Below are 14260 nucleotides of genomic sequence, written 5' to 3' on the forward strand. Positions count from 1 at the left end.
AGTCAGCTTGGCCGGTTGTCTCCCACACACCTTAGTGCCCTAAACCTTTGCCACTGATGTCTGACTCAACCGATACATCATAGTCAAAGAACTGGTCAATCATCTGCAGAACAATAGAGTGGAAGAACTCTTTAGAGTTTTGTTCATCATATACAGAGCAGTAAGTAGGTCTTGCATGCACACATGCTTGTGTAGTCATTGTGGACTGAAGTGCCTGCAGTGTAATGTAAAATCTTTACTGTTATAGCTTTAACAAGCACACACAAGGGCATCCTACGCTGAGCTGCCAGTTTATTAGGTACTGCTTCCAAACACTGGGTACAGTGGGTGAAGGACATGACACAGACCTTTTTTGTCTGACTAAATTTTTTGCCTTTTAAAAAAGAGTTCAAATGCTTAAAACGACAACATGCATATTGAGTATATCTCTCATATATGTATTTACTTTAACTTTTCCATTTTTTGTTTTTTTGTTGAGTTAATTTTTCACTCGGTGAAACAGTCAAAATGTTATTTGGTGTGTCCATTCATCATGTGGAGTAAACATTTATGAAAACAGTTACACATTCAGCACAAGCTCTCAAAGTTCTGTGGTCAGTATATTAATCAGTGAGGCCAAATGCTAAAATTGATACTATTCCTGTACATTTTTTGGATCAGTTTTATGGAATTTAGTGGAAAAAGTTACCAAACTATATAAACAGGGAGGCTGTATTGTTTTAGGACAGGAAAGGCTCATGACTTATACAAATTTGAAGGAAATATTTACCCTTTGATAATTTCTATCCGAATGGGAGCGGTCTCTTGCAAGATGGCAGTGACCCCATTCACAGGGATGAGTATGAAAATGATGTAAATCATATGCAATGGCCTCCACAGTCACAGGATCTCAACCAAGTTGAGCACCTATGGGAGACTTTGAAGTGACATTTTAGACCAATGTCATCAAAACAACAATTAAGGGCTTATCTTTTGGAAAAATAATGTTACATCCCTGCAGTACAGGACCAGCCAAGGGGCACTGAAGCTGTTGTAGTGGCTTGTGTCAGCCCAGTATCCTTTTACATGTACTTGTACCAACACTTGTTGGCCATTTTATCAGAAACATACAATAGGTGCTCTTTGTAGGTTTACAGTTAAGTGATATCTGTTGCTGCACATATAATAAGCCACCCCATTTGTATGTCTACAAGGTGTGCCTACTTGGTGGGAGTGTCTAATGAAGTGAACACCACATGTACCCAGTGCAGAAGCTGAATTAGTGAGCTTTGCTCTTTGCATGTTTTATCTGAATTTCAGCGAGGCTTTTAGATAATGACACAAACATTATCATTTGAATGTCCATCATATGAAGTACAGAGTGCAGATCAAAAGATGAACACTTGCTCTGGGCTTTTTTAATACTGGCCTAAGTGTAGGCAGGGTCGTATCTCGGGAGCTGGATGAATTCAGCAGGCTGCTTTCAATGATGCATCAAAATAAAAAAAAAAAGAAGAAAGAAAAGAAAGGGACAAGATGAGAGCACTGATGAGCTATGAAGTGGCCTTTAAGGGCTTGTGGATAGATCCTTCACTTGCTCCCCACAACACAGGGCATCCCTGATTCACGCATGCATGCTCACGTCAGCAGCCTTATATGAGATGCACAAGCAGGCCTCATTAATGGACGAAGAAGAAACCAGTCATGGTCTACAGACACACAGACCTGTCCTATGTGTTTCAGAGCTCACACAATACGCCTAAGAAAGCGTACAATAAAGCACTTCGCTGGTTCTAAATCATCCTACTTGTACACATAATTGAGGTTTCACTGAAACTCCGTCCTTCACTTTCTCTACTGGTGTCTGTGACAAAGTTTCTGCACCCCACCATCGCCTTTGCCTTCTCTCTGTTTCTCCTCCTGCTGTGAAGAAGAAGCCCATTAGAAAAACTCAAGTTCGCTGAGGTCATTCTTCTTCCACCTCTCCACTATCACATGTCTAATGGTGCACGCAGACAGTCTTTATCAGCTCATAAACCTGTGAATTTTCAGAGTTTACCAAAAGGAGGCACTCTTTAACAAAAGCTGTGAGTAAACTGTAAAAAAAAGAAAATTCAACTCTGACAATGACAGACAATTTTGTAGACTTGCTTTCAGTTTTTTAAAGAAACCCACACCTCTGAAGTTCAGTCTTACAAGTTGGTTTTATTTTCTGCTTCTCACGATCCAATGAATCCCAAACACATTCAGTGATGTTGAGGTACTGGACTCTGGGGTGGCCAATTCATTGTTCTGAGAACACCAACTGCTTCTTTGTTTGATTTGCAAATATCCTTTTCTCAGTAAGAGCTTCTACACAGCTACACATCCTTTTAGACCCATAGTGTTGAGTTGCCTTCAGTGGAACGATGGACAGAAACACCTGTGTTTTTTCAGATCTAAATCAAGAGTGGAGCTTGATCTCCTCTCTCTCAAAGATGAAAGCTTTAAGTACTGATTACCTGATGGTGGTAGTTTTGGTGGTCCACCAGGTCTTGCATCGTTGTTCCCAGGAATCATATTTTCTCTCTATTTTTTCATAACTTTTTGAACTCCGGTTTTGGAAACTCCTGTCTCTTTTTTCACTTATTTTAATTTGATTTTCCCCTTCCTCATAAAAGTGAATTATCTAACATGTTTAGACACATCTCTTGAAAATAAATAATTTTAAAAGAAATGTCTCTGACTTCTGCATAGTACTGTATTATAAAGCCATAGGCTCCAGCAACCTCCATGACCCAGTAGGATAAGCAACTTAAATACTGTGTGTGTGTGTGTGTGTGTGTGTGTGTGTGTGTGTGTGTGTGTATTTTATATCTGGTGCTGGCATTTAGAAGAATACTTTTCATGTTTTAGCATCTTAACCTTATATAATGCAGTATATATCTCATTCTTTGAAGCAGTGCTTTGAATCTATTGATGCATTTACTGGATTTACCTAGTTTCTCAATCTTCACAAATAAATTAAGGCAAACCTGTCACTGCAGTCTGTTTGAATAGCCTTTTATTGGTGCCATGTTATAGAAAGAGTCAGAGAGTAAGCTTAAACTCATAATAATTGCATTATTGAATTAATTAACTGAGTTACTGAATTGAACTGAACTGAGAAACACATTCAGGCCACACAGCAAGTTTTAGTAAAATTAAATCTTTATAGTATCACAGTGATATGAACAAGGCACAGTCAACAAGTCATTATTACAAAAATATAGTCATTCTTGTATTGTATTGGTTATTGTTCTTTATGCTGTATGTTCAGATGGACCCATCCCACTTGGTGTCCTTCTGGCTGGTGAGATGTTTACGCAGGACGCCCCAGAGGCTGCGTTTGGGTCTGCTAGTGGGAGTCTGTGTGGCTGTAGAAGGAGAAGATCTTGAATGTCCCATGGTCTCCCAGGTGTCGTTCCCTTTGGCTGAGGACTGCTTCTTGGGGGCGTTTGCGTAGATGTAGATGGGGAGAGTCTTGCCTGAGGAATTCCTTCTGTTCTCCAGGTTTGGGTTCCTCAGGGGTGTGCTCTCTTCATCCCTGGCCCAGCGGCGGTGTCCTGCCTGGAAGAAGAGCTCCTCCTCATTGGCCATCTGAGGACTCTGGCTGAGGGTGATGAAGCCATATGGGGTGGTGACTTTGGGCAGGTGGGGCAAGGAGAGCGCCGCCCTTGTGGTGGGATCATGGCAGTGTTCACCTTCCATCAGGGGACAAGGGATGGAGCTCTCACGCCTCAGATACGTCCTCTTGATGGTGTCGGGGTCCGAGACGCTCCGGTGGGCCTTGCGTCCAAGCGCCGGAGACGAGTCGAAGGGCGAAGATGAAGATGAGGCGGACGAAGAGAGAGAAGAAGACGGTGAATGTGGATAAGGTGACCCAGTCAGCTCTTCTGTGCTGCCCCAGGCTCCGTCCTGCCGCTCTTTGCACCTGTTCACGTCCTCCACCGCCAGCCTGGGGATGGTGAACTGCGGGATGCTGTCTGGAGTCACCACGATACCCCGCAGGCTGTCCCGGCTCTCGCGGCCCTCCGAGCCCACGGAGCACGAGAACGCGCTGGGCGCGGTCCACGCGAGCGCGCGCAGTCCGGCAGCACTGTGACGGCGCACGAACTCGAAGCCGCTGGGTGGCGCGCGCGCGCTCTCGGCAGAGCGGCTGAGCGGAGAGCAGCCGGCGCTGATAGTGCGCGAGACGGGCTTGTTCATGTTTTCTGCTCGCGCTTGTGATGATCTGGTAGTAAGAGTGAGAATAAGACTGAGAGCGCGGGAAGCCCCTCCGTGTTTTATACCCTCTTCTGCACCACCCTCCACTCTCCCGCTTACGCACGCGACAGGAGCAGGTGGGCGCGTGCCTCGGCGGAAGCCTTGACCAAGTGTAGCTCTGTTGCCGGATCACAATGTAGGAGATGCGTAAACAAGAGGCTCCCTCATTAAAAGCCTGATTCATACAAGGCACAGCTTCCGCCCAGCTGCCTTATTCAAAACAAACAAACAAATAAACAAACAAACCAATAAGTTTTATATGAAATCGTCGCTGTCCACGAAAAGAAAAACAAAAACAAAAAAAACAAGTATCTCCAAAATGGTAACTTTACAGGAGGGGGTAAAATGCTGTTTTTAATGCAAGTGAATGCAAAATATTTTTTGTTCCAAGTAATTCTGAAGCATCTTTATTGGTCTAGCAATTTTGAACACAATGCAAAGTTAATAATTAAAAGTTTTTTTTTATTACTACTATATTCTAAAATGATTTCAGTAGACAGCAATACTGTTTTTTAATGATTCTATCATTTATTATTATCACACTGTAAAGATTGGGAAGTCAGCTCAACATAAAATGATAAGGTAACTGATCGCACTACTTCCGTTGAGGTAACTCAACTTGAGGACACTAAAGTTCATCTAACCCAAACATCTTGGTTTAGTCGAAAATTCTTCTGACTCTCTTTTCTAGTTCTGCATCTCACTTATATTAACAATGAAGGAATTTTTTTTACCCACTTTCCCCACTTGCTGGGACTCTTTCCATCACACAGCCCCACCAGGCATTTTCTCCTTTTAGACATCCAGATAGGGGCAGCTGTGGCATCACTGGAGATCAAACTCACAGTCTCCAGATGTTGGGTGTTGGGGTGAATTAGGCAGTTGCCCCACATTCTACTGAGTTACTTCTCAAAGTCAAAACAACCAACACAGGCTTTTTATTTTTTACAGTGAATTACAAAATCTGAGTACAGTCTCCAGTGATGCCCCAGCCGTCCATAACTGGGGGCCCAAGAGGATGAAACACCTGATGTGATGGAAGGAGTACAAGCTAGAGAGGAAGGCAGAAAACATATTCTAGATTGTTTGCTTAACTGAGATACAGAACTAAAAAATATGACATTTAAATAAAGTAAGAAGTTTAAGTTGAAAGAACACTGTAGAGCTGTTTTAACATCAGATTTTATTATCACTTATTAATATAATATTAATTATATATTATTACTACTCTTATTGCTATTATATTTCCATACAAGTTCCATGTACCTAAAACAGTTCCTATGCTGAAAGATGCTCAATGTTCTAAGTTCCACGGCAGTTCTCTACAGAACTCAGTACTTGAGCACTGTTTTGTCCCAATACTTTTTTACACTTAATGTAATTGTTTTCTGGTCGTTACTTTGATATCAAATTCAGCCATGTCACTGTAGCAACAAAACACTGGGCGCTGGAGTGAGGTGTTTAAGTTGTTCTACCCAAGGTTTTTTCTTCCTATAAGTGGTTTAAGAGGCCCCAGGAAAGGAAAAAAAAAAAACACAAAAAACAAACAAACAAAAAAACTTTCCTTAATGCATACAATTTAGATGTAAATATATCTCATTTCTTCTGTGCAGATTTTGTGTTACTGAGTGTAGCATTTAAAACCTTTTCCTGGTTGAAGTAAATGAAGCATTAATTCTTGCATGAAAAATAATATTACACTCCAATTAACCGGCCTTCTCCAGTCTTGGGGTGCCGCTAAGTAAAAAGCCGCGAGCCAGGCACGTGTAACCAGAGCGCACTCTGCACTACTTACGACGCTGCTTCTTTAAGCTGAAATATGATTGGCTCGCTCTTGTGGTTAATTAGCGGCCGGAAGTAGCGCAACGCGGGCTATGATTGGCTGAGTGTCAGCATTTGCGCAGTACACGCAGCGCCAACGTTTGTGATTGGTCGTGACTGATTGGCTAAGCCGGAGTTTATGATTGGTTGAGCGCCGCCGTCTCAACGCTACATGTGAAGTGCCAAAGCCGCACCTGTGTGAAAGTAGGGAGTTCGAAATGGCCTCCCAGTGCAGTCTTAACACTGAGGCTCAGAGCGTCGAGGGTCAACAGGCAAGTTTGTTCCCCGTCAGTGTTGCGCCTTAATCAGCTGGTGGCTTGATAACTGTTTTTTTAACTCGTGTTGTTGGCAGCAGCTACATCGAAAGAGCCGAGATTGGGCTGGTTAGTCATCTTTGTGCCTAATTGCACCCTTAGGCTACAGCTCAGTAGCTAGCCAGCTAAGGTTTTCTGTCCAAAGTGCCTTTACCGTTTGCCAGGCCCAGGCTGTAGTGTGGTGTAGCAGGCTAGATAGGTCTACTTTTTTGTGTGCTTTAATGGGGTCTGTCCTTGTTCTTTCAGCAGCGGGATGCTGTTTCGAAGAGAGGCGGTGTTTTCACATCCGTTTTCTGTCGAGTTTCACAGTTTTGGCCAGTCAGCTTTGTGGTGAGTTTCAGGATGTGAATTGGTTAAGTGTAGCTTTCCACTACTAGTCTTCCATCATCCACTACTTCTGGAAAATGGTGTGTGTGTGTGTGTGTTGTGTGGGATTTTTTTGTTTTAAAAAATGTACTGATTGTGCAAGTTTAAGGTACCCATTAATGTCTGTATGTAAAAAAAAAAATTAACTTCCTCTGGTGAAATATTGTTGAAAAAATGGTTCTTCAGGGGTCCTTAGTAAAAGGAATCTCAAGCTTAAATGGTTCAAACTGGAGGCTATGTTTAGTTATATATATATATATATATATATATATATATATATATATATAATTATACACACAACCTTAGCTTGACATTAAACTGACTTTTTATTTAATTTTTTGTGCTATGGTACCATTTTCAAAAAGGTTCTATATCAAACCATATTCAACACATTTTCCATCAGTCTTTAGAGCCACTTCACTATGCAAAGAACCATTTTTGGCATGAAATGGTTCTAAATAGAACAATTGAACCATTGTTTTAAGAGTGTGCTAATTTTAATAAAACAAGTAATCCAGACTTGTACAGCTTGTTATAAAATGATTCCAGTGAGTACAGTTGGGTATAGTTATACAAAGTGTCAACACTCTTGATCAGTGGTGTCAAACTGGAGTATCTTCTAGGGTTCAGCATTTCCTCCTGAGGCCTGGCCTTCAGCTGGCTGGTTAAATCAGGCCTGTTTTAAGACTGAACACTAAACTAAGTAATCTTCAGTTTTATTTGGAATAAAGTGTAAAACCAAGTTCTGTTGCAGTTTTCTGTGTACTGAATATAGTTGTTGGAGATGAATGGTGTTTGGGTAAAGTGGATTGGGTCAATACTTTACATCTTGCACTAAAATATATTGAATTGGTGCGTCCTTGATCTTCTGTTGGTCAATTTCAGGTACGTGGTTTTCGTGGCTTGTGGTGGCTGTTTGGGTTCTCCTCTCCCAGAAAGGCCCTCCTCCCTCATCCAGAGGCGGGAAGTTCTCCGGCTGCACGGCAGTGCAGGACAGGCCGAAAGCGCCTGTGGTGGGCCTCACGCCTACTGCTAGCAGTCTTGCCCCGCAGGGTCCAGGGACTGCTTGGTTTCCCTGTCTGCACCAGCATTGGCTGCTCTGTGTCCCCAGGTGTGTTATCGACACTCAGGCATCCTGCTTGAGTTTTTAAATTTTTTTTTAATGATGTGCTTAGTTTTACACTGCAAAAATGGTATCTTATTTCTAGACATTTGTGTTAGGTAATTAAGTAAAATTCTCACTATACACTTAGAAGTGAAGGTTCTGTACAGGTCCTTTTTTTCGTTCATTGAGGTACAAACAATGTAAATGTACCCTCAAAGGTTCAACAGTGGTTTTAAGGTCCAATTGTGAAAAACTAAGTTTCTCCTGGTGAAAAGTACATATTTGTACCTTTTCATAATGTAATGTTTTAAAACAGAACAATAAAATAAAAAGCCTTGATGTGACTGGGTTTGTGGAGTTAATACAATTTAGAAAATATTTCAATGGATTTTGGTACAATTATGTTCCCTTACTAAAGGTACTGAGATGTACCCAATTTTATTTTATTTTTTTTAAAACAAACAAAATTATCTGCCAATATAGTGAGAATTAACTAAAATTACTAAAAATGACTGAGCAATGTCCAGAAATAAGGTAAGTAATCTTAAAATAAGCTTACAACAATCTTAACAGGAGAAATTATGTTTATTAATATTTCTATATAAGATGGTTTTACCAGACTTTTGGTGCGGTGTAAACTCAGCACTGTCTTTGGTTGTTGTGGTTAATTCTCAACATTCTATGATGCACCAGGTATTTTGAGAATAGCTTGTCTATACAGGCTTTTGTGTCCTGGTTTTTCATGCCAGTCATGAGCATTTCAATGTGTTAACTGTTTGTGCCATATGGGGAGTTGCAAAATAACACCATCAGTGTGACTTCATTTTCTGCCAACCTTCTAGTAGAGGTGCGCTGCTCTCCCACTAAGCCCTGTGGGAAAGGCAGTAAGCGGAAACAGGATGACATGGATGAAGATGATGAGCCAGAGCAGCAGTCCTGGGTGGAGGCTCTAACCCAGGAGCTGACTGATGAGGACCATGCCGATGATCCAGACTATGAAGTATGCTGACCCCTTTAAAGTTCTTAGCCAGGAGTGTTTTAGTAAGCTGGTACCTGAAGCTGAAACTAAAGTAAGAACTGCCCCATAGGAATGTTCCTTCCCTCTTTGCTAGTTGGACCTTTTGGCAGACAGTGTCAAAGATTTTTCCCAAGGGACAAACCAACTGAGTGTACAAATGGCATCTGTGCATAAAATGTAGCTGAGTGCTGGGCTTGCATTCATCTCATTTGTTATGAATAGACCCCCCCCCTTTCTTTTCTTTAGGAAGTGCATTGTAATCTCACTTTACCCTAATTTGTTATTCATGTTTAAAAATACTCATTACAAGTGTAATGGGAGAAACTATCTACACAGTAGTGGACTAGTCCAAATCAAATAAGATCTTTTTACATTTTTCAGCAATGCCTGGAGTTTTCTGTAAGCCTAAAAGAGTAGTGCTGCCTGTCACACCTCTAAAAGCAACTTTATGAACACTAATGTATGGAAGAACACTACATTAGTTGATTTTGAACGGTGCTTAAGCAAGTTTGGAATCCCAATGTTTTGCTTAAGTTTCTTTGCCGTTTTGCAGCCCAGTGCAGTTGAGACGGACAGTGAGGAGTACAGGTCCCACAATGACACGGAGAGTGATATTGAAGTGGAGAAGGGTGTTGTTGTGATCAAAGATTTGGAGAAGGTATGGGTTTCTCACTACATTATTTGGAGGAGGGGGCTTAAGTACAAGCTAGTTATGAATTCATAAAGCATTCATCGTATCTTATGCTGCATGTGCATGAAGTCACTTAATGTGAAAGGGGAAAGGTCACTGAACCAATCAATGCAAACTCTATTTTCTTATTGCAGGGAGTTCCCCCTGAGGCATAGTGATGGCAGAATGGCATGCTGGGTACGTATTTGCCACTGCAATGATATTGGGTTGAATTTAAGCATCAACTGAATGTGGGTTTTTTTTTATTTTCTCCCTGCTCATATTGTAGGTGTTGCCAAGAGCGTCCTGTCTTGCCAGTAGCGTTTTCCTTTTTTGTGTGTTTTTTCAATGTATTGTTACGATGTTCTGAAATAAAACTGTATATATTAAGGCTGCTTTATTTGACTGAGTGGTGCATGACTTCACCAGCAGATGGCAGATGTTCACTTAAAGTAGATATTTTCTGCAAGCACTTATTCTGAGCAGTCACCAAAATGAGCTTCAATTGAATGAAGAATAAAATGCAGTCTAATTTATTTAGGATACAAACTGTCCCTCTGCCCATGAAAATGGTGCACAAAATTTGATGTCTGTTATGGGAGCCTAATCTCATGGTGTTTATTTACTGTCTGACATGTAGGTTTACTGGCCTCTTTATTAAAAATAAAATAAATTGATAATGGTTGCCAAAGTAATCCTTTTTTAAACATGAAATGGGCCAAAAGCTTCTCAAAAGCAAGTCAGGCAGTGTAGCTGTGGCCAGTAGCTTTCAGAGGCAGGTTTCTTCAAAGTGTTTGAAGAGGACAAATCAGTCTGTCCCAAATATTCACACTTGTGGTTTTGTGTGCCTGCCAGTGCATTCATGTGTCCAAGTGTGTCCCACTTCTCAGACGTGTAAAAGTACAATGCCTTAGACCACACTAAACGGACCCTGTCCCAAAGACCGTGTATAAACAGTATTGAGCCCAGGAGAGTTTACATTTACCTCTATGCTTTAGGGTTGGGCCAAATTCATGACAAAGTAGTGATGGCTGAATACACTTTTAATGCATTCAGTAGTTAATTACATTGTAGTTGCCTTTAGAATACATTTACAATATGTCTTGGTAAGACATGCGGGGGAGGATTTATAAAATTTAACTCATTCTGTTACTGTTTGGTTGGCAGTTTTCTTTTATGTACTTTTTTTAATGAAAAAAAAAAAAAGTTTTAAGTTCTCAATTTCTCTCCACCTGCCTTTGTGGAGTGCTGTTCACACACTTCCTCCAAGCAGGAGTCCAGTACAACACCGATGCTGAACTTATCACAAACATTTCCACTACTAAGGATGCTATTAGTTTTATCCTCCCTCAAGAGTTCAGTAACACTGAGATTAAAAACTGATCACATTGGTTTATCAGTCTATTCAGGCTTTAGTAAGAATCTGTTAATTATAAGTTTTGTCTAACAAGCATGTTTGCTACATGCCATGCACTGATTCTAAAATAGCTGATAAGCATTGATGGTCTTTCTTTTGAAGATGGTGTGTGTATGTATGTGTGTGTGTGTGTATATATATATATATATATATAGTGGGTGTATTTAAAAAATATTCTCTAAGCTTTTAAAATATAACATTTAAAAGCTGCCTTTTCAAAATGTAACTTGGACTGAATACAGCTACCTAATTCCTGTATTCTGAGAGTGTACACCGATCAGGCATAACATTATGACCACCTCTTTGTTTCTACGCTCATTGTCCATTTTATCAGCTCCACTTACTATATAGGTGCACTTTGTGGTTCTACAATTACAGACTGTAGTTCATCTGTTTCTCTGCGTACTTTGTTAGCCCCCTTTTACCCTGTTCTTCAGTGGTCAGGACCCCCATGGACCCTCACAGAGCAGGTACTATTTGGGTGGTGGATCATTCTCAGCACTGCAGTAACACTGATGTGATGGTGGTGGTGTTAGTGTCTGTTGTGCTTGTACGAGTGGATCACACACAGCAGTGCTGCTGGAGTTTTTAAACACTGTGTCCACTCACTGTCCACTCTATTAGACACTCCTACCCTGTCAGTCAACCTTGTAGATGTAAAGTCAGAGACCGTAGCTCATCTGCTGCTGCACAGTTTGTGTGAGTCATTCACTAGTCCTTCATCAGTGGTCACAAGACGCTGCCCACAGGACGCTGTTGGCTGGATATTTTTGGTTGGTGGACTATTCTCAGTCCAGCAGTGACACTGACGTGTTTAAAACCTCCAGCAACACTGCTGTGTCTGATCCACTCAGATCAGCTCAACACACACTAACACACCACCACAACGTCAGTGTTACTGCAGTGCTGAGAATGATCCACCCAAATAGTACCTGCTCTGTGAGGGTCCATGGTGGTCCTGACCACTGAAGAACAGGGTAAAAGAGGGCTAACAAATTATGCAGAGAAACAGATGGACTACAGTCTGTAATCGCAGAACTATAAAGTGCACCTATATAGTAAGTGGAGCTGATAAAATGGACAATGAGTGTAGAAACAAGGAGGTGGTCATAATGTTATGCCTGATCGGTGTATACCTAATACTTGTATTCTGTTATATCCTAACTCTTTAAGTATATATCCAGCAGTTCAATACATTGGTAGTGTTCTTGCAAACTGTTTTGGGAAAAATTGGGGAAGAACATCAAAATTGTGAGAATGTTGGCAACTGCCACTCACACTAGGAGGTGATCCCTATCCTCACGCTTACGGTCTTAACAAATAAGTACACACTTAAGCAAAACCACAAACCTCAAGGGATGGGCTGATAATGTCACTGACATCTTTGGGAACAGCTTTTTTTGGGAGGATGCAGCTGTTACTTGTTAGTTGTAAGAGTGGAAGGGTGGTAGAGTTAGTGTCAGTAGAGGGCACAAAAAATAAAGAGTAGACAAATACTGATGGATTTGATATACTTAATGTTGGAGGCTGTAATTTTGTTAAGTTTTGACTGGAAATTGAATAAATGTAAGACTGGTCTCTGACTTTTGCACAGTATTGTATGCCAGACTTGCTGGAATAATTTAAGTGAAATGAATAGAACAGCTTTTATGAAATACTGCCCACAGTGTGGCACAGATAAATATTCTGCAGCCTATAGCTTTTACATGCTGATGTAGTAACAGATCTGATGTGTTCTGTTCTAGTAACGTGAAACATGAAGACTGCTGACTTTGTTTCAGTGCATGTGGACCTGCGCCAGCTAAATTCACCTTCTACTGTACCAAGCTGATCCCTAACACTGAATGGCAGTACATTAGGGTAAGGTGTGTTTTTCTGACCTCCTTTTTCAGTTCTGTTGCATTATGTTGTATGTCTGGTCTAGTCCACACAATAAAACTGAATAACAACTACAGCAGTTTCCTTCCACCTGCATTTATTACGTGCATTTATTCATATCCATGTGTTCTCCAAACAAACACTCACCTTCCATTATGGGCAAGAACATCCTGTTCTAAATCACTGGACGTATGGCACAGTGAGCCGGATGCGAGTGATGGTCACATAAGCCTGATAAGGACATAAAAGCCTCTGTGCTCAAGGTTCCTCCACCCACACTGGACATTACTATTGTATCTCATAGGCTATTGGCACCCGTGGTTGCACATTTTCTGGGTACCTCTTGACTGAAGTAGCCTGTTTGATTACCCTCTCGAAAACATGGTCACATTCAGCAGGTCAGTTAAGTGCACCTGTTTGGGGCTGAACAGGAAATATTCTCAAGTAAATCATCATTTTCTAGTTCATGAGCAATTCTGTTTAGGCTGTTACTACAGAGTAGTTTCCGCTTTGGTGTTTGGGTAGGATTCAGGCTTGACCTTGTAAGGCAGAGAAAACAGAATGGATTAAAATGAGGTTGCTTTAGGAGGCTTTGGAAGGAAGAGAGATTGGGAAGGGTGGGGGTAGCCTCAAAGCGTGGATTGGATCTGTGGCCTGTTGGGAATTTCCGTCTATCTGGCTTTTTGAAGAGAAGACAGTTGAGTGTAGAGGAGAAGGGTGTTTTTTTTTGGGGGCCTGAAAATAGCATGCCAGCACACCAGCAGCACCCATTCTCCTCTCGCACATACTCTTTAATGTTGACGAGGCTTTGAAAGACACAGCTGGATATGCATACTGAGCTGAAGTATCAATGATGCGCATTTAGAGTGCCTCCGGCTCTCGCTGCAGCATGGCATTATTGGGTTTGCCGAATATGCAGTGAGTTACATTAGCCCAGCTAACCAACATAGCCATGAAGAGAATTCCAGAGTTATTCCAAAATGTTAATGAATCAATTTGATTGAACTGGCCCAAGCTAAATAAGGTTCGAGCTGTTTAATGAATTTTGTCATATTGGGAAGCATACTGTCATTTACCAGAGATATTTGTTTTGATGTTTTGATCTAATAAACTGCTTTTTTACGCTTCTTATGAAGCGAAGAAATGAAGCTACAAAGCTATTAAATTCTTTACTCGTCTTCTCAAACAGCTTTCAGAATATCATGTTTTATGCTGAGCTTGACTTTGACAAACTGAAGAAAATAAACAAAAAACAAAGCTCAAGTAGACAGAGCTCATATCACATCATGAACACAATGAAAATCATAGTCTTAGGTGAAAGTTAGCATGTCAGTGTTGAATTATCAAACTGCACAATTAAAGAAAATAAAATACAAAATCCAGTCCATGTATTTATTTGCTGATCAAG

At 41.0% G+C, this 14260-nt stretch overlaps 1 protein-coding gene across 1 annotated transcript; it reads left to right on the plus strand.

The window, feature by feature from the left end:
• The first annotated feature begins 6302 nt into the window (after nucleotides 1-6302).
• org (oogenesis-related gene) lies at nucleotides 6303-9893 on the plus strand. The gene is made up of 7 exons (XM_036587413.1): nucleotides 6303-6356; nucleotides 6648-6728; nucleotides 7650-7875; nucleotides 8715-8869; nucleotides 9441-9545; nucleotides 9713-9755; nucleotides 9847-9893. Exons 1-6 carry the CDS (start codon nucleotides 6303-6305, stop codon nucleotides 9731-9733), a joined length of 642 nt encoding a protein of 213 aa, XP_036443306.1. The 3' UTR covers nucleotides 9734-9755; nucleotides 9847-9893.
• Nucleotides 9894-14260: the final 4367 nt, after the last annotated feature.

Source organism: Colossoma macropomum, unplaced genomic scaffold (assembly GCF_904425465.1).
Source record: "Colossoma macropomum unplaced genomic scaffold, Colossoma_macropomum, whole genome shotgun sequence".
Taxonomy (NCBI): domain Eukaryota; kingdom Metazoa; phylum Chordata; class Actinopteri; order Characiformes; family Serrasalmidae; genus Colossoma; species Colossoma macropomum.

Coding starts and splice junctions, on each gene's coding strand:
- org (XM_036587413.1), top strand. CDS start 6,303: ATGGCCTCCCAGTGCAGTCTTAACACTGAGGCTCAGAGCGTCGAGGGT. Junction 6,357..6,647: donor AGAGCGTCGAGGGTCAACAG/GCAAGTTTGTTC, acceptor TTCTTTCAGCAG/CGGGATGCTGTTTCGAAGAG. Junction 9,546..9,712: donor TGATCAAAGATTTGGAGAAG/GTATGGGTTTCT, acceptor TTCTTATTGCAG/GGAGTTCCCCCTGAGGCATA.